The 20,453-nt window shown below is 34.1% G+C and overlaps 1 protein-coding gene across 1 annotated transcript in view; it reads right to left on the bottom strand.

The window, feature by feature from the left end:
- Nucleotides 1-280: 280 nt before the first annotated feature.
- Nucleotides 281-20,453, bottom strand: part of LOC131858184 (uncharacterized) — a 51,023-nt gene continuing 30,850 nt past the window's right edge. Inside the window, exons 5-6 of the mRNA XM_059211302.1 lie at nt 572-1,094; nt 281-359 (exon numbers count right to left, since the gene is read on the bottom strand). Of these exons, the coding sequence (XP_059067285.1) occupies nt 281-359; nt 572-1,094 (602 nt within the window). The remainder of the gene's footprint in view (nt 360-571; nt 1,095-20,453) is intronic.

Here is a 20,453-nt window from a genome sequence, read left to right as displayed (position 1 = left end):
TTCACTACCCCAAATTTATGAATAATTACGTCTGTAATATTACACAACTCTCATGAATGGGAGAGATACCATACTTCACTGAAGCTGGGCTGTGGATGAAAAAAGTTGTGGTTAGCAGAATCAGTGGAACACAAAAGTAAACTTAATGGGTCGAAGGAAGCATAAACAACGATTAATTCTAATCTATAGAAATAAGCAAATCTGTGAACATTGATTTGGGTATTATTTGAACACGCTTTCAGTTGTCTGCGTAATATCACGGATCCAGGGAACAATGAAGTTAACGTTTGAGACGTTTGGCAACGTTAATATATTTAACTACAGTTGTTGCAATTTCTTCCAGCAAAACACCTTGGTCCCTGATATACACAACAGAATAATTAATAAAATAACTATGCATTATAACAAGCATAGGAGCCTAGGTGCTCTAAAGAGACGAGAAAAAGATCTTCAAAAACATTAAAGAAAAGGACAGAAAAGCTGGGGTTCATGTTTTTCTCAAGGACGAAAACGTTTTTTACTCTGATATTATAATATTAATTAAAAGTCCTGAGTTATGATTGAACATTACCCCTTGAAAATATAGCCTTCTATACGTGAAACTTTACGCAGAGCCTTCTTCCATTTCTCAAGCTTTTGAGGCCTGATTTTTCCTGTGTCCTTGTGCACCTGGAAAGCTCGAGCATATTCTCCGTCTTCATCTTTCATACGAAGCTCCGAAGGCTGAACTCCGCAGAAAACAGGAACTATTGGTGCCCCACTTTTGAGCATAAGATAGAGTTCCTTCAGACACCATGTTGAGTTTGCATAGTTGGCTGAGAAAATGGCTACGTGCACAGAAGCTGTGTGAATAGCCCCCACTATTGATTTGGGTATTCTCTTTCCCACCTGAATAGATTTCTTGTCTAAGAAGGCATTGTAGCCCTTGTTTTGGAGATTGTGATAAATGAGACTCGCTAGGGTTTCTTTCACGTCGGCTCCGAGGTGATTGATGAAAACGTTATATCTCGTTTTGGGTGGGGCAGGATAACAGACAGAATTGCCGTTTTGGGTCTGAGTATTTTCCATGACTGGTAGAGTGGTAAGGATTTCACCTGCAGACAAAATTTTCTCTGACAGCGTTATAAAGAATTTTGCCGAACACTGGCGTCACTTATACATATTCCTCTTACGTAATCTTGATTGTTAGTGAGAGATTTGAGGGCGAAATCGGGTAATCTTGATTTTTAGTGAGAAATACGAGGGTGAATTCGCGTAACTGAGTTTTTTAATGTAACCTTCAAAGTTTTGATCACGCGTACACTTAACACGACTTAGCTTGCTCTTTTAGGTTAGCAATTAGGGTTTTATCTTTTTTAATTAAAGTAAATTACGATTTGAGAAAATTAGGTCACATCTGTAAGATCACATCATTCATAATTTGGCACCAAAAAATGTACAATGAGAATAACACAATTTAGTTTATTAAGATTTAGTAAAACCACTTCAAAAAGGAAAATATATCATACATAATATGCACGTATTGAAATTGGAACCAAAACAATCTATCCAGTTATTTCTGGTTGCACTTGTTTTCTTATTAGATAAGCCTTGTTGAAAGGGCAGTATTTCTTATCTATTTTGAAGGTAGCAATGGAGGAAGCTTTAATACTTCTATCCTATTTATTATCAAAATTCTGATAATTTATATTACTATTTTTAAAATTTTATATATATTTGGATAAATTATCCATTAGAGTTATTAGAGTTTATAATGTCATGAGATTAAAATTGAGGAAATTGGAGTTACAATTTGTAGACAATAGATGAGCCTTTATTCACAATCTACATAAAATAGTCTTTAAGAAATTGTAGGGTGATTGTAACTTGTTGAATGATAGAAAAAAAGGCCACTTTCACTAAAGTCTCTATAATGTTTCTTCTTTTGTCTCATAAAGTCTCTTCATTTATCCTTTTCCAAACAGTAATTTAAAAAAGAATTATTATAACCAAAGATATATATGTTTGGTAAATAGGGAAAAAAAAAAAGAAGTTAAAATTTTTAGATTAAAAATTAAGCAAGAATAATTTGAATATTAGAGTTTAATTGATAAAGATGAAGATATATTTCTTGATTATATCATTTATTGAAATTTAATTCTTTTGAATATACTGATTCAATTGTTAAATTATCTCAGCAAATTTATACATTTTCTCTATTTATAACAGCTTAAATGAACAATCTTTTGATTTAAATTACTGATTATATTCTAATTTGTTAGAAACCATATATATATATATATACCAATATCTATATAATCATTTTATAAAAAAAAAAAAAAAAATTGAAAGATTTCTGTGTTAAATAATCAATCAAGCATTTGAGCACCTTTTGACACTAAAGTTTATGGAAGGACAGACAGACTTTTTCATCATTTGTGTCTCTTGGTTTGTGAGTACCAAGATGGACGTCGTAACTTTCTGTACTAGGATTTTTTCCCCTCTACTTTAGAAACGTTAAAAATAAGTAATCGTTTGTATTGAAATGCATAGTATTCTTTGTTTTTTTTTTTATTTAAGTAGTAGCTTACACTAAGATTTTTTTTGATGTAAGCAAACTAAGCTGTTTAATCTCGCACCAAATCGATAATCTACTGAACTTTCTTATTTGCATGATTGGGTGCTACAATTTTTCATTTAACTTATTCCTTGATTGGTGACATTACAAGAGCCGCACGAGTGCACGTCTTCACATAAATTCCTCAATATTTTATATAATTAAGGATGGATATATTCTACACTGGTTTCAACTTTGTTGACGCGATTCTTCCAATGTATAAAAATTTTGACCGATGGACGATTTGACTCTCTTTCTAATAGGAAGAAAGAGTAATGGAGGTATACATTAATAATATTTTTGTTAATGGAGATGAGAATCAAGATTCTTCTGAGCGCACGGTCGACGACAGTTTACAACTTTTGTAAAAGTACAAGTTTAAAATCGTAGTGTTGCAATAATTCTGCTCGGGTTGGAATCGTATTACCCCTAACCCCAAGCAACTTGATAAAACACCGACGTTATCATTGGAGTCAGTAATAATATTAGAACAAGTGTTTCGAATATTATTTTATTTTCTTAACTTTAATAAGATTTTATATGAGTAATGAGTTCATTTTGGTATTTGATAAAGGCTGCAAGTTTATGCAAGTTTATGTTAGTATCTTTATAAGTGGGAGTCAAGGATTAAAGGGTATTTATTCCATCAATTTGGTCTAAGATATGATCTTCACCTTATCCATTATATCACACCTTTAGAGATTTGAATCTTGGTGGATGGAATAATCAAGGAACATACCATCACCCTCCCCAATAATGCTCAAATGAGCTAAAATCTCATAGTAAACACAAGTGTTGAAAATTAATATCTTAAATAATTATAAATATTAAATATATAAATGATATTCATTTTTAGTTTAATTTATATATATTTTTTTGATCAATAAAGGGTCGAAGCCGATATATTATATTAAAAGATTAAAAACATAGAGAGAGCCTGAAAATTAAATTAAATTTTACAACTAGTCATACCTATCTATGTATAAGAGTTTGTTGCCCAACCAGGGAAAGTAAAACAAAAAAAATTGAAAACTTTAAAATGTTAAAATTTCTTCTGAGAAATCTATCAAAATTTCCAAAACGCCCCAACATCTAAATCAAGAATCTTTTTAAAACAAGAAAAAGACAAAACACCTATCTTAGACCACTAGATCATGGGTAGAAGGAGCAATAGAACAATGGCCCAAACCAGAAGGAAGCCTCACTGTATCGGCTCTTAGATTGACCGCCCTTCTACCAGAAGAATATTCATTGAACTGGACAAGCTAGAGGAGAAACTTTGGGAAGAAAACCTCAACTTCCAATGGCTGGTCCTAAATCTTCAACAATTTATTGAATCTCTACCACCTATGCATTGATCCTCTCTTTTGAAGCTAGTGAAACAACACTATCATGTCTTCTAGGTAAGCTTAAGATTGAGATTTTCTAAAAGACTTTGTAGAATGATAAAAAACAATAGCAATATAGTATAAATCTTGCAGTGGAAGCCACTCAAATCATTTACTCTTTGTGCTCATGCCATTTAATTCTTCCAATTCACCCAAAAAATCCACTAAATTGATACCAAGACATAAAAATATGGCTCAAAATGCTCACCCTCCACTACATTTAGCTATTACTTTGATAAAGATAAAACAAATATACACCACCTCCACCAAAATAGAAAATAAGCAACAATCTTGAAAATAATTTTTCATGAAAGGCACAATCTATGGCATTCCTTTCTTGTTAAATACTCTTAATGGTTGACATATTAAAAAAAGGTTAAAATTCCAACCACCTAGGGACTACAACTCTAATTACCATAAGTTGAGAAATGAATTTTGTCCTCCACCCTTTTCTCTAATCTTTCCCAATTTTCAATAGTCACTAATTGTGATATGACCGACCTCTTAACGTTTTTCAAATCTTACTAAAGGTTTCAAAGCCCGAGGCATTCAAACTTTTAAGAAACAAAGCCAACTATTTGGGATACCCACTTGAATTGTCCTTATTTCCACCACTTTCTTAGGTCAATCTCCATTAAGATCTCTTTGAGTTTGATGAATAGACAACCTTTGGGCTACTTTCATGTTGCTAAAATAGTGCTCTAATTTTTAAACTCAAAAAAGATTGCATTATACTTTGGCAAATATTTGTCATGAACCTGAGGCTTGAGAAAATAAAAATATCAAATTTAGTGGGTCAAGCTATTTGAGATGCCCATGTTATTTGTCATTTTCACTGCTACTAACTTAGAAAAAATTTCTTCCATCTTTCATTAAATTGGTGAAAATGACATATTATAAATTTTTATTCAATAGCTACCAAAAAAATCTAACTTATAAGCTTAAAAGAGTTTCATAAGATTGAATTCCTTCTAATCCAATCATCTAAAGAACTCTTAACTTCCATTCCACTTAGGTATATAAAAAAAATAGGAAATAAATCTTCTAAGGACTTCCACTAATTATGATCAATACCAAACTCACTAACTTTTTTGTCATTTATTCCATCTGCCCCCATATAAACCTTCTAAGGACTTCCACTAATTAAGGATAACCAGAGGAAGGAGGAGAAACAAAATATAAACCTTCAATAGGAAGAGAAAGTTATTCTCATAAAAAGAGAAACATGTAAGTGTTACAAAACTCATTTGTTACAAGGCTTTATCATTGTATTGTAAACTTGAACAATCACTATAGTTCTCTGAGTGGGTGCTCAGAGTAGGGGTAGGTACTTCTTTGAGTAGGTACTCATAAAACTAGGGGTTGGTTCTCCTTGGGTTGGTGCTCAAAATATCAGGGGTTGGTGCTCCTTGGGTTAGCACCCTAAAACATATTGTAAACCTTTTTTTGGTGTCTAGATTGGAGTAGTAGATTCCAACAACTATTATCACCGAGGTTTTTCCCACATTGGGTTTTCCTCGTACATATGGTGTTATGTGATGTGTGCTTGTGTGTGTGTGCTCTCAATTAATTTGCAGTAGTAGTATTTGCACACATAGTTAAAAAGTCTTAGAATACACCGACTCACCCCCCCTCAATGTCCATTTGTGTTCTTCAATTGGTATTAGAGTCTTAGGTTCCCTCATAGTAAAAGATTTATCTAGCTTGGGTAGGTCCTGCTTAGTGAACACAATGGCTAGAAATGAATCCTCCTCTAAAGCACCTATCTTTGATAGTATCAACTATGCCTTCTGGAGTAGGAGAATGGAAACTTACTTGTCCTCCTTAGGCTTTGATGTCTGGATGTTAGTGAAAACTAGATATATTTTTCCTCAAGTTCCTCTTACTAGGCCTGAAACTAAAAGGGAATATGAGAATAATGCTAAAGCTAAAAATACAATCTGAAGTGGTCAGTCAGATACAGATTGTCAAAGTCATATATTGCACATTAGCAAAAAAAACTTGGTACAAGATGCAAAAATATATGAAGGGGATGTCAAAGTGAAGGAAGCTAAGATGCAAAATATAAGAACCTAGTTTGAAAGCCTAAAAATAAAAGAAGAAGAGAAGATAGTTGATTATTTGCAAAGAGTGGATGAGACTGTAAGTGCTATAAGAGGACACGGAGAATAAGTCAAGGATGAAGTTACTATCAAAAAGGTTATGAGATCATTAACTTCAAAGTATGATACAAAAGTCTCATCTATTGAAGAAGCTAAAGACTTAAAGACTTTCTCTGTGGATGAATTGTTTGGTTCTCTGTCTACCTATGAGATGAGAAAAATAAGTGTTGAACCTTCAAAGAGAGAATATGCCTTCAATACCACACAAAAAGGAAAATAACAAGCTACAAATGAGGATGAAAATGATTTTTGATCCTGTTGTAGCAAATTTCATTAGGAATCACAAAATAGGTTTAGGAAAGTACAAAGGTAAGCTGCCTTTCAAATGTTTTAGCTATGACAAGAATCGACATTTTGCATCTAAATGCCCTTATGAAGAAAAGGATGAAGATGGAAAGAAAACATGAAGTCTTTTGGCAAAGAAATGATGAACAATTCTTATAAGCCAAGGATAAGAAAGTTTAAGAATAAAAGTAGTCTTTACACTTTTGAAGATGATGCCTCTGATGAAGAAAGTGTCTCTGAATATTTCTGCAATGAAGGTGAAAGAGAAGTTAATCTCTTTATGGCACAAGAAGAGTTATCTGAGGAACAAATTGTTGATGACGAAGAAGAGGAAATAGAAGCTAAAGTAGACCTTGAAGATGAATTTGTGAGTGCACTATAAGAACTTACAAAGGTAAGAAAATCATATAACAAGTATAGGAATGGTGTTTCTAAAGAATAAGAGATATTAAACCAATCTCTTAAGGAATCAAAGAAAAAAATTTCTGATTTAAAGATTCAGTTGGAAGATGAAAAAAGGATTTATGAAGTGACTAAATCAGATTTAGGAAACAAAGAAAAAGAATATCAAAAGTTGGAGGAAGAGATTGTGGGTCTCAAAAAAGAGCTTGAATAGAAGAAAGATGAACTAAACATGAGGATTAAGTATGATGGCAGCACCGAATTATTAGACAAAATATTAAGTAAGCAGAAGCACAACAAGGACATAAATGGAGTTGGATTTAAAAATGGACAATGTTCTAACAATAAAGATTCATCAAAAAAGGAGATACTCTTCACCTCTTCAAGTGAAAGTGAAGTCAAACAAACCTTCATAGTCAACAAGCCCAAAGAGGAAATGACATATGTTGCTGCTACAAAGAATCAGTCAAGGAACTAGCATACTAATCCTAAAATAAAAGCCAATTTTGATAATGGAGGCTTCAAAAAGGTCAAGGATACATGAAGGGTGAGCTCAAGAATACCAAACTATGCTACTCCAAGGAGAAAAATGAGAAACAAATTCAATAATGATTGGTATGTACCTCAATTCTATGGATATTGCTATAAATATAATACTTATGGTCATAGAATTGCAAAATGTAGGCTTATGCATAGGTCTCCTCTTAGTTTTAAAAGTAGAAATCAATTTTTTGCTCTTAGGGATATGAATGTTGTTTGTTATCATTGTGATGAGTATGGTCATAGGAGTTATGAATGTAGGAGAACTGTATCTCATTCCTATAATAGATTTTCAAACTCATCATTCTATGTAAATGCAAAATTCTATCATTGTCAAAACATTGGCCACATTGAAAAACATTATAGACTTAGGACAATTAAGAAAAAGAAGACAATGTCAACAACTGAACCTAATGCAAAATCAGAATAGAATGAGACAACAGAAAAGAACAAAGAAACCAAACAAGTTTACACAGAAAAGGATAAAGATAAGTATAGGGTGTAGATTTGGAATAAAACTTTGCACCTGTTGTGAGACTTGAAGCAATCAAAATGTTCTTGGCATTTTCAGCATATAAAGTTTACAAAGTATACCAAATGGATGTCAAATCTATATTTTTGAATGGAATTCTTGAAGAAGAGGTCTACACGAAACAACCTAATGGTTTTCAGCTGCATGAAGATGAAAAATTTGTCTGCAGATTGAAGAAAGCATTATATGGTCTAAACAGGCACCTAGAGCATGTTATTATAGGTTGGATAAGTATCTCCTCCAACAAGGGTTCAGAAAAGGAAATACCTACAACAATCTATATATCAAGGTAGATGGAGATTGCATGATAATAGTAGTGGTATATGTAGATGATATCATCTTTGGAGGCAACAAAGATTTTCTATGCAAAGCATTTACTGATCAGATGGAGTCAAAGTTTGAAATGTCCATGCTTGGAGAATTGTCATATTTTCTTGGTTTGCAAATATCACAACAGAATAAGGGAATATTGATTTCAGATGGATGGCAACAAACCGGTTAGTACCCCCATGGTGACAGGATGCAAGTTGAGAAAAGATGTTGAATCACCTAGTATTGATTAGACCTTGTATAGATCCATGATTGGAAGCCTATTATATCTCGCAACTTCAAGGCTTGATATTGTGTAAGCAATGTGCATTGTAGCTAGATTTCAAGAAGCCCCTAAGCAATCTCATGTTAATACAGTGTGAAGAATATTCAAGTATTTGCAAGGCACACTCACTTATGGCTTATGGTTTCCAAAGAAAGGAGATTTCATTTTACAGGTATATAATGATACTGATTGGGAAGGATGTGTTGATGATAGGAAGAGCACAAAAGGTGGAGCTTTCTTTCTTGGAGGTATATTGGTGTCATGGAATATAGAGAAGACAAAGTCTATTTCACTATTAACTACTGAAGAAGAGTATATAATTGCTGCCACATGTTGTTCGCAAGTTCTCTGGATGAAGCAGACACTCAAGGACATCTAGGTAGAGTATACAGATCCAACCTCCATAAAATATGATAACTCAAGTGCCATTAACATCTCCAAGAACCCTGTTATGCACTAAAGGACAAAAAATATAGGAATTAAGTACCATTTTCTTAGGGAGAAGGTTGTAAAGAAGGAGGTAAAGGTTGAATATGTTCCCACAAGTGATAAAGTTGCTAACATTTTCACAAAGCCTATTCCAAAGGATAACTTTGAGTATTTGAGATATAAGTTGGGTGTTGTCCCACCTTCCTTTAGTGCTTAAATGTATTTATGAGGTATGTGGTTTAGGGGGAGCTTACTGTTTTACTACTTTTCATCCTTGAACCTCATGTTTGTCTCAGGGGGAGTTATAAAATTTTGTGAGCAACATCAAAGCTGCCTTTTATATTGTAATAATGGTTCATCTAGTAGAATATACTAAAAGTATCAATTGACAAACATTGTCTAGGATAAGAGTCTACATGGGGAGAAGAAGTGTACAATTTTTATGGCAGGTGGTATGCAAGTCCCTTTTCCATTATTTTCAAAGGGGGAGAATGTGTTACTTGTGTGTGTTGACAACAATGCAAAAGGGGGAGATTGTTGGAATTATTGTCATTGATCTCAACACGTACTGCAGGGATGAGTTAAGGATGCAAAGAAAAAACAAGTGTTACAGGTTACAGAGTTATCATGCAGACATATCGATATAGCTCGACTGAAATAGTAGCTAGCAGTACCTATCAGAATAATCGACAAACACGGTATAGCAATTTTCTATAACACCAATAGACTAAACTAATTCAATATCATTGTGTCAGAATAGTTATGCTGATAGGGAGATAGAGTAGGTGTATCAAAGTATCTTTTGTACTTGGAATGATCAACTCTTACTATGTCGATAATCTGAGCAATTCCGACATAAGATAATGAAGAGAAGAGCCCATGGTGAGTTTTTTTGAATAACATATGTGGATATGCTGAAGAAATGTAGATATGAAGTACAAGACACCTTATGCAGATGAAGTATGTCACTGTGGGGATGCGTTCTTGGAATAGCTATGCCGATGGGTGTTTAGGTTGGATCATCGAGATAGCTTTGTTTTGACGAGATAGTGGCCAAGTGCTAAGTTGATAGTATTGGTTGTTTCGATGGAGGTTCTCATTAGGGGTTCTCACCAGGGTAACTTAGGCCAATGTAGTTTATCACCTTGGAGATTGAGTATCAGGATCCGGAGGAGCTGTCATCTATCTTGGAGCGGCCAGGTGTCACAACCTGGGTGGGAGAGTTAAGTTATAAAAAGGAGTTTTAATATTTTGATTTTTTAAAGGTCAATGAGAATGAGTTAAATCCTGGGAGACTAAAGGTGCATCCTTTCTACACACGCTAAAGATGGATGAAGTTCTTTTAATGGCCGATCAAAAGGTTCTCAAATGTTAGTAGCCTAGGCTAAATGGTTGTCTAGGAAGATAGGTTAAAGGGCTGCTTAGTCTGACGGTCTCCATGATCCCACGATCAAAAAGTGAAAGGGTGTTTACCATTGTGGCATCACAAGATGATTGTTTGTATCCACACCGAGAGGTCAGAGTTGATGGTGTGGCCTTTGGGATGAGTTATGAGGCAAGACCAATACAAAATTTTCTTATTGGCCGATAGTGGGGTCATATGCCAATATAGAGGTCAATATCAGATTAACTATTATAAACTATTTGATTCACCAGCATTGAGGAAAATCTATGATGGAGATTTCATTTTGGGATTACCTATGGAGATAACAATAATTGATCTAGAACTATCTTCACCTCTTCATTAGGTTTTTTTGTAGAGTCACCACATCTTTGCAGAGCTCAAAATTTTCAACAACAGAAATTTCTTCACAGGTCAAATTTATTCAAAAACCAACACTGCAACACCTCTTTATCATCATATGGCATGATATGGATTCCATCCTCAACTGGTCAGGGTACTTCATCACAAGAGCTCAAATTTTCTTCATCTCTTTTGCGAATTCTCTAGTTCTTCTTTAGTTCTTCCTCAAATAATTCTCACTGGTACAAAGATCTTAGAGTCAACACTCAAAACTTGTGAGGTATTAAAATAATCATAAAATAGGGACAAATCTCGACAAACTTGCATTGAAAGATGAAATACAACAGATTCTCAGGCAACATTTATGAGAATTGACTCAACTGACAAGGGCTGGATTTAACAAGATCGTGACTCTATAAGGCAAAATATTTGGGTCCTATGACGTAGGAGCATAGCTCAACCATCAAATCATAGAAAGACCTATAAAACTTTATGCAATATTCCCTAGCAAAGTCGCCATTTTGTTGGTTCCCAAATGGGTTTATACTGCAAGAAAGTAGAAACCAATTTCATTCTTCAAATAAATATGGAGAAGCCAACTCAAACTATTAAAATCCTCAATGACTTGTACCAACTGATAAGGATTCTGCAATTCCTTCTACACTTTCGGCTCTACATAACCCGAGAGGTTGATCCCTTTAGTTAAATTTATGATCTCTGCATGACACTCAAAGATTCACTAAAAAAAGGCAGATGATCTCATATACAGGATCAATGAAGGGGAGAATTATCAAGGATGGAAAATCCTACAGTGATCCTTGACCTAATCAGAGCATGAGATAGATAGAAAAACACAATAACAGAAATAATGTGAAAAATATTCTGATAATTAACCAATTTATAGCAAGGATAGATGAATGGAGCACAAGACTGACTGTAAAGACTCAGACAAACTAGTGACCAGTGCCTTATCCATTGGGGAGTCAAATTCATGAAATATAAGGTGAACTACAACATAAATAATACGATGGCTTTCAAATCTAGGACAATATTTCCTTACAATACATCTTAACTATGACCCAAGCCCAAAACTACTTATCAAAATCCCTGCACAAACCCTACCACTCTGTAAATTTTTTCAAGCATTTAATCAACCCCTTGGATCAAAGCATAAACACAAACAACATACATATTAACAATGTACTGAAGGAAATAAACCCTTGATTTATTTCATTCAAAATATAGTAAAATCATACATGGGAGAGAAATAAGCATGAATTTGATTTTATTTATTTACATGCTATGTCTACCATAATATAGTATACAATTGGGTCCTTCAAAACCTGCATAAAACATTGACACAAGAATAATTCTACTTTTCTCTGCAAAAGAATCTACACTTTGCATAGTTGCATCTAAAACCTGCTAAAGGAAACAAAATTTTGGAACCCCTACATGAACTAGAATTTCGACCTCCTCTCAAAGCCTTGAAATCACTTTTATAGAAACAAGGGAGAAAACAAGCTATGGGCTTAGAGAGACACATGTCATTAGAATATTTAATCTCATAAAATAATCTTGGAAGGCCATATGCAATTATGTTACAGAAATATTCTTTATGACTTCCAAAAACTATCCATACGTTGGCACCCGTGAGAAAATAGAATCACAATTTGTAACTGAACATTGGTAGAAACAAAAGTGCTTAATTTGTGTTATTATCACCCTGATACCTTCAGATGGAGTGTCAGATGCTACATTCTACCCTACAGAGTGTTTCCCTTCTTGGAAGGGAAGCTAGATCCCGGCAAGAAGTAAAGTCACCTCCAAACTAGAAGAAGACCTCTAGCCTTTATGCCCAGGATTAGAAAAAGTGAAAGGGGAAGCTTACTCAGAAAAATAATATGTTGGGAAGGGGTCACAACTTCCATGTCATCTCAAAGATGATTGGCTGCAATTCCCTACCCAAACAAATCCTTCTTTCATTCCTCTGTGGGCTCGTTCTTCAAACCTTGTGCCAACTAGTGGCAGAGTAGAAGCAAATGATGCATTATGCATGGCCTTTCCTAATAAGAAAAGTCTTTCACACCCCCTCTGGAAATCCTTCAAACTTTCACAACCACTTTGAAAATAAGAAAAATCACACAGGAGAAAGAACAACCATCCGGTATCACAGATCACACATCAACTCCATGCATGATATTGCTTAAACACCTTCTTCTTCACTAATGAAAAACCACTCTTAGAAAATGAAGAGGTTTATTTTCTCTTCTACTAATTGAAAAACCACCCCATTGTATTTATAATAAAAAATCACTTCACTTGGTGGTACTCATTCATGTGAAAATCATCATTCTGGTGCTTTCAACTCAACCCCGCCAACTATGGACTCTAGAAGTCATGCCTGTCAAATCCACTCCCTCCTACTAAATCTTATCTTATGTCAATGATTTTGTTCTGATCTTATTCTTCCTTGATTGTACAAATTTTTCTTTAGAATCCTTGAAAACAAGCAACCTCTGGTTTTACAAAGAAGTCTGTGATCTCCCATCTCTAACTCAGAAGTTATCCAAATCCCCTTATAACTGTGAATCCGTCATCCTTGCTTGTCTAATCAACCTCAACTCAATAGAAACCATCAAAATAGTCCCTCAGGAATTATTCGGCATCCAAATGTCCCGAATTGTCGCTATCCGCTCCATTCTCAACAAGCCTATTTTTTGTTTGTTCTAAGTTTCCCGCATGAGTGACAAATAATACCTTTGATTACGTTTTTAAATTCAGTTTGAAATTCTGCTATAGATCTTACCCAGTCTGGCTAATCAAATGATCACCAATGGTCAATCTAACATTGACCTTCCATTGTGGCTTGTGGACCCACCAAATATGTGACATAGCAATGCCATGTCATCTCCTAGCCTAACCCTATCAGTGGCCCCATCATCACTCTTCTTGGTCAGCCCAGGACACGTGTCATCATCTTGTGATATTGTGGTCTATAACCTTCTTGCATCTTCCTTCATGGGGTTATGAAGGCCACTGGATCTGTTCGCACTTTACCTTGCAACCATAGTGCCCACCACCTTTGCAATTTAAAATTCGAGCACCTTTTCTTCCAAATTATAACATCACTATCCATTGAAACATATGTAAATTTATGGAACCATTAGTAGTCTGGTCTTTACTCACTGGGAACCAATAACATCAAAGGTTTGAAAAATCAAACCATTAGCTTAACCTTCTTCATCGAGAACACGTGGCATCATCTCGTGATACTGCAGTCCATAATCTCCTTAAACTTTCAACCGTGAGGCTGCGCGGACCATAAGATCTGCTCGAACTTTACCTTAAAGTCACTGGAAAAAATTATAAAACTTTAGGTTTAGGAAAAATTAGGTGCTAGCAGAAAAATATTAAATGGAACCCGCCTAGGATAACTTCACATGCAATCTTAAGAAAATACAAAGAGGTTGACTGAAATGAACTTAATGGCTAGGAAAAACAAAAGGCCCCGCCAATGGTAATAGACACTTGGCTTAAGTGGAAAAAGGTAATTAAGGAATATGACAAGTTTAGGGTTTTTAAACAAAAGACTCAAACAAAATGCACAAACCCCAAACCCTGAACCCTGAAAAGAGGGCAAAATTACTCCATAATGACCAATATTTTGACAAAGGCATGAATATTTTTTGCACAACCATTTTTAGGACTATTAGGGTTCTTTTGGGGGAATTTTCATTACGGCCATTATGGTTTCCCTATTGATATTCAATAATGTGCCTCCATCTGTAGACCTAATACATCTATATTCTAGGTCATATCTATTCATGCATTCCAACACTAATTTAAGACATTGCATAGCTATAGGAAAAGTAACAGTTTCTATAAGTCCACTGTTTACAATTTTCTCCATCATTTGGGAGTCTTTTGGGTTTTTAGCTCTCTCTAAGAAATCTTCCAAGTTTTCCTTAGCTAATGAAGTATCCCCAAATTCTGGTAGGGAATATACAAGACCAAAACTCATTTGTAATTTGGGACACACATGCCTCATCATGGTGACTTGTATAAATAAAAACTAAAAAGATATACCCTACTAAACTAAAAGAAGGAAATTAAATCAATTTTCTTCTGAGACAAAGAAATTATAGAGGCAGAAGGAAATTTGGTAACTCACTTTTCATACAATCAAATTTCTGCTAAGCTTGAAGAACAGAGCTAATTACCTTCCATGCTGAACTCTTATCTTTTTAATTTTAGCTTCTCAATGAAGAAACAAATTGTTTGAAGTCTAAAAAAGGCTAAAACATGGCTTTATGAGAAACATACTTCAAACATCAAATCCACTCATGTTGAGTTTATGTCGAAATGCCATAATTCTGATACTTGCATTGATTACAAATCACCCAGCTGAAGGCACCTATCATATATTGATTACTTCCCGTTTATGGAAAATTTTTATTTTTAAAATTTTAAAGTTTCCACGACTCCTAGAATATTCCCCTTTATCCTCATCCTTTCTTTTCATTCACTACCACCTGTCATTCATTTATTCACTCCATGAACTTTGAACTTACGAACCTTTGAACCATTATAAAGGGTTCAACAGTTCAAGTTCATTCATCATTGAAAATTCTCCTGCACACTACAAATTTTAATTTAACAATGACTCGACACATATATACAAAGGATGAACCTTGAACTAATGCACCAATGAAAAACACACAATTTCAAGTCAGAATTTCAAGCAGGACACTTTGACATAAAAAGGTCAAAAAAGGAGGGATTCATAACAAGACAATGATGACTTCAATGTACTTTATTTTGCCTTAAATGCACTTATGGAAAAAATAATCATGCACAAAAATAGAGGTAGCACATAGGAAAATTAGTCATTGGACTTGTAGATGGCGTTCGACTGTTGGGAGAGTGACTCTTTTAAATTCTATGGTTCAGACTTTGCCTATTTATAGATACTTTGTCTAGGTTGCTCCTACCTATTTTGTTAAATATTTTGATGTTCTTTATCATTATTCTTTATGGTCTGGTAAGATCTTCTCTCCTAAAAGTGGAGTTTGGTTAAATGGGATTCAGTGTGGTGTTGGTCTTTAACCAAGGCAAAGGAGGAGGGTGGTCTTGGTCTTCGACCGACTAGTATAATTGGTCAGGTGCTATCTGCTAAGCTTCTTTTGGTGATGGTAAACTTGTCAAGATCAAGACTAGGCTAGGATTATTTATCATAATTACCTTTATGGGGCAGCTTGCTCAGATGTGCCTAGGTATGGCCTAACTAGAAAGGGCTCTATGATTTTGAATATACTCAAACGAGGAGAAAATATTATAAAAGGTAGTTATAGATTTGTAATAAGGGTTTTGATGTGCTTTTCTAGCTTGATTCTTTGGATGGCCATCCCCCTATTGTGCATGAGCTTCATCATCTAGAGCCTCTTTATAATACTTTTCTTGAAGCTAGTTAGATAAAGGTTGAGAATTATAAGACTGTCAAGATAATGGGTCACTTGGAGGTTGCTTGCTGGAAGGATACTCAGGAGTGGCCAGGTGGAGGCAATGTGGAAGATCAACAAGAGCTTTCTAAGATCCTATCAAGTAGACTCTACAACTATCTTAAATGGAGAGATACTATTACCTAGGGTCTACATCCTAAAGGAACATTCTTTGTTGCCTCGGTCTATCTAGAGTTGGATAGAAAGCTTCATGGTTAGGTTGGTATACCTTGGTGGAAGGAAGTTTGGAATAAATTCTCTTGGTCAAAATGTAATTTTTTCTTATGGTCATTAGATAAAGATAAGTGTCTCACCTAGGAGAAATTAAGTAAGAGGGGCTTTCATGGACCTTATATATGTATTCTTTTCTATAATAGTGAGGAAAGTTGTTCTCATATTTTCTTTCAATGCTAGTATGCTAGAGGGATTTGGCATTGGTGGTGGGGGGTGTGGGGTCAGTCTTGTGTTCATGATACCTCGATAATGGAATTTTGGGAAATCTTCGAAAGACCTTTGGCTAAAACCCCCTTTCTTCAGGTTGTTTGGGTTATTGGTCCTACTCTCATTCTTTGTAATCTTTGGCTAGAAATGAATCATAGAATATTTCAGCAAAGAAAATTGGGAGAGGCTCATGTGTGAAGGAAAGTTGTTAGTAGACTTTAGGAAACTATCTTTGCAAATTGTGACTTTTCTATGGTGGTTGATCCTAGTGATCATGATGTTTTTAAGAATTTGAAGTTAGGCGAAAGTAGTGGGGCCTTCATGGATGGAAAAAGACCTCGACATGCAAAACAAAAGATTCATTGGGAAGGAAGATGGTTTCCTTCTTTTGGAGAGGAGTTTAAAATTAATATTGATGGGTCTTCTCATGGGAATCCTGGTCATGTTGGGATTGGTGGCATTGGGATGGATAGTGATAGCGAAGTGGTGTTCATTTTGTTTATTTATAAAGGTAGCACTCTAATAATTTGATGGGGGCTCTTGCTATTTTAAAAGTTGTTGAGAGAGGATGTTCCCTTGGTTTCTAGAGAATTTTTTGTGAGTCCAATTCTCAAATTATTGTGGATTTTTGAATGATCGAAGGTTGGATGCGATTAACTAGTAGCTTGCTTTGGTGGCTAGTCAAATTTTGTATCTTTCCAGCTTCTTTGATTCGATCTCTTTTTGTCATATTCTAAGGGAATGTAAAAAGGTGGTGGTTTTTTTGGGATAAATGGGCTTCTAAGGATGGTGTGGGTTGGAATGTTGTGGATTGGAGGTTTCTACCTCCAAATTATTTAGAGACTTTGGAAAAGTTGATTATGGAGGATAGAAATATGTAATATTCTTCTTCTTCTTGTAATTCTTGCTTTATTTTGAATAAATTTTTATCCTTCTTTCCAAAAAACTAAATCTAGATTAATTGTGATTATAGATTGTATTTATTTAATTAGTTTATATTATTCAATGTAAAGAATTATTTTTTTACATAAATTGGTGGACTTAATGTGTCATATGTCAACACATAGCCTTGGGCCCTAAGGTTTGTTTATTCTATTTTAGGGTTTTGTATTTATTTATTTCTTCTTTATCTTCTCTCCAAGATTTGGTTAGGGTTTTATTTCTTCATTTCATATATGTATCTATTTCTAGGGTTCGTAGCTTATAGAGTAACCTTACTTCCACCCATCCTATCCACTAGCGATTTAACCCCTGGTTTTCATTTATATATGTTTGATTATTACCTAAATTTGTGATTTATGTTGATCACTACTCCACTCTTATTTCTTTAGTATGGTTTAGGCTTTTGATTATTGATATTTATCAAACTCATATCTATGATGCAGTCGTAGTTTGTGGTTAGTACTTGTCTTTGTCATCTTCTTGTTCTCCCACTCTTTCTCCCTCTACCTCTAAACTAACCGAATCTTTTTTTGTTTTTAACTCTCAACTAACCAGACTATTGATAGAAACTTGAAGCATTGTACACGGGGGCTTCACTTAGTGACCCTAGGTTATAACACGTGTGTTCATGGCATACTAAAGAATCCCCCTATTTTCAAAAAATATTGACCTAAACTCCTTTTTTGTCACCCCCTCCCAATACACATCCCGAATTAAAAGCCCCCCTATTTTCACCAAATATTGTATTTTTTCATAGTCGGAATAAAAAACCCCCTTGTTTTCACCGATAGGCAATATATTGCACCCACATTTTTTAGATCTTAAATCCCCCAATATGATTTCACATGATATAATATTGTCTAACCTTGAAGTCCCGTGGTATTGTATCCCTTGTTATAATTAGAATAAATTTTAGTTAAAAATAATAATTGTTTCTTAATATTTCTAAAATAGGTGTAATTGTGTGTTAATAAAATAGATGAACGTTAGCATAACTAGCAAATAGGTGTAATGAATGCTCGGCTTCTAGAGAATTTCTTGCCGATGGACAGCATAACTAAGAATACTAAGTAAACAATAACTTCAGCATAAATTAAACTTAATCTATTTGTAGAAAATTTACTTTATTCCCTTTATTACAACACTCACCGACAGGAATTCATTTTACAATTGTATGATTCGACTGGTATATAAAAGTGAGACAAATCTCCATGACTATGCACAACCGGAGTCACAAGAAGAATCTTATTCATCTCCCCATTAACTTAAAAATATTATCAATGGAACTCCACCAACATTTATTTATTGAAAAGAGAGTCCAGCCGTCCATCGGCAACAAATTCTCTAGAAGCTGAGCATTCAAAAAAAATTAATGATGTGCAAAGCAAAGGACGCACATTTGACCGCGCTTATTATATTATTAAAATTAAGCCCTGTCAAATGTGATTGAGTGCTGGATAGACAACAATGTCTATTTATCATGTCACCATTCAATCATAAAATTCAAACAAAATTTGTACACGTTGAAATGTTTGGCGATTTGCTGCTTCTTTCGTATATTTTTCCTTTTGCTTTTGTGTGGGCCTTAACACACATAATTGAGCACATTGGTCTGTGCTTAAATGTCAACTATTTCTTTTTAAAAAAAAACATTTAATCATGGAGATTTGATCTGTATTATACGTTTTACATTTTAATCATGATCTCCTTCATAATGACAAGTATTGATCATTATTTCTATATGTCAATTTTTTATGATATCCTTCATAACGATAAGTATTGATCATTATTTTTATATATCAACTTTTTGTTTCGTGTTTCATTTTTGGTGATGGTAGATATGTGGGAAATCTGATTACTCGTTTTTTCCAATTTTTTTTTCTAACAATTATTACTATTTGGAAATATTTATGTAATTTTTTATGACTTTTTTTTTAATAAGTTTTATTTCTTTTAATATAAAAAGTCAGTTTTATTTGTACATATATTTAACTACTCTCAATTTTCATTTGATCTATTCTTATATAATAAGGTGAAATCCATGGTGCTAAATTGATTTTAAAAAAATTAAATTAAATTTTATATTTTGCCCAAGACAACCCCTACCTACTACTTATTATGAGTTAAATCATGTAAGAAATGTGTTAACTTGTTTGTTATGGTGTTTTATTAAATGCAAACCCCTATTTCACTTTTGATTTATATGAAAGCTCTTATTTAGAATCACAGTGAATCATATAGGGAGAATTGTTAAAATGGTGAGCAGATAGTAAATAAACATTACACCATTATTACACATAAAAAAATACAGGAGAAAATATTATTGATATTCATCAAATAATTTGCATTATATTCTAGTTGGCTTTTTAAAGCCCTATTTTCTAGCAAACAATAACCTATTGGAATAACTTACAAAAACCTAACATATTAACTATTTTATTTTATTTAACTATTAATCTAAAACTATACTAAATAATATAATACTCCAACTCCCCCCCCCCATTAGATTACTCTGAACAAAAGGCAAAATATTGCTATACTTTATCACAACAAGTCTTCTAGAGGCTTTGATGAAGCACCTTCACCAGTCCTCTTCACTCACCCATAAATCACTGAACTCACTACATTAATGGATTGCTTGAGTATAGAAATTGCAACCATTTGCACAACATGAGAGAACATAATGTGTTCCCAACCTCTGTGTAGAATGTGAAATGTTTCCTCTGAAATTTAGGAGCTCCTTTGAGTGTACATAATACCTCTACTAGTGTTACACATGAGACGCCTTTCCTCGAAAACTCCACATCTATATTAAGTGTGTCTAATTTATCTTCAAGTGTTGTGGAAGCACACCCTCTTTTGTTGTACAACTCACCAACCGAACATGAATACACCA

The sequence above is a fragment of the Cryptomeria japonica genome, chromosome 1 (assembly GCF_030272615.1).
Source record: "Cryptomeria japonica chromosome 1, Sugi_1.0, whole genome shotgun sequence".
Taxonomy (NCBI): Eukaryota; Viridiplantae; Streptophyta; class Pinopsida; order Cupressales; family Cupressaceae; genus Cryptomeria; species Cryptomeria japonica.
The sequence above is the reverse complement of the archived record's forward strand: the minus strand, read 5'-3'. Positions and strand labels throughout refer to the sequence as shown.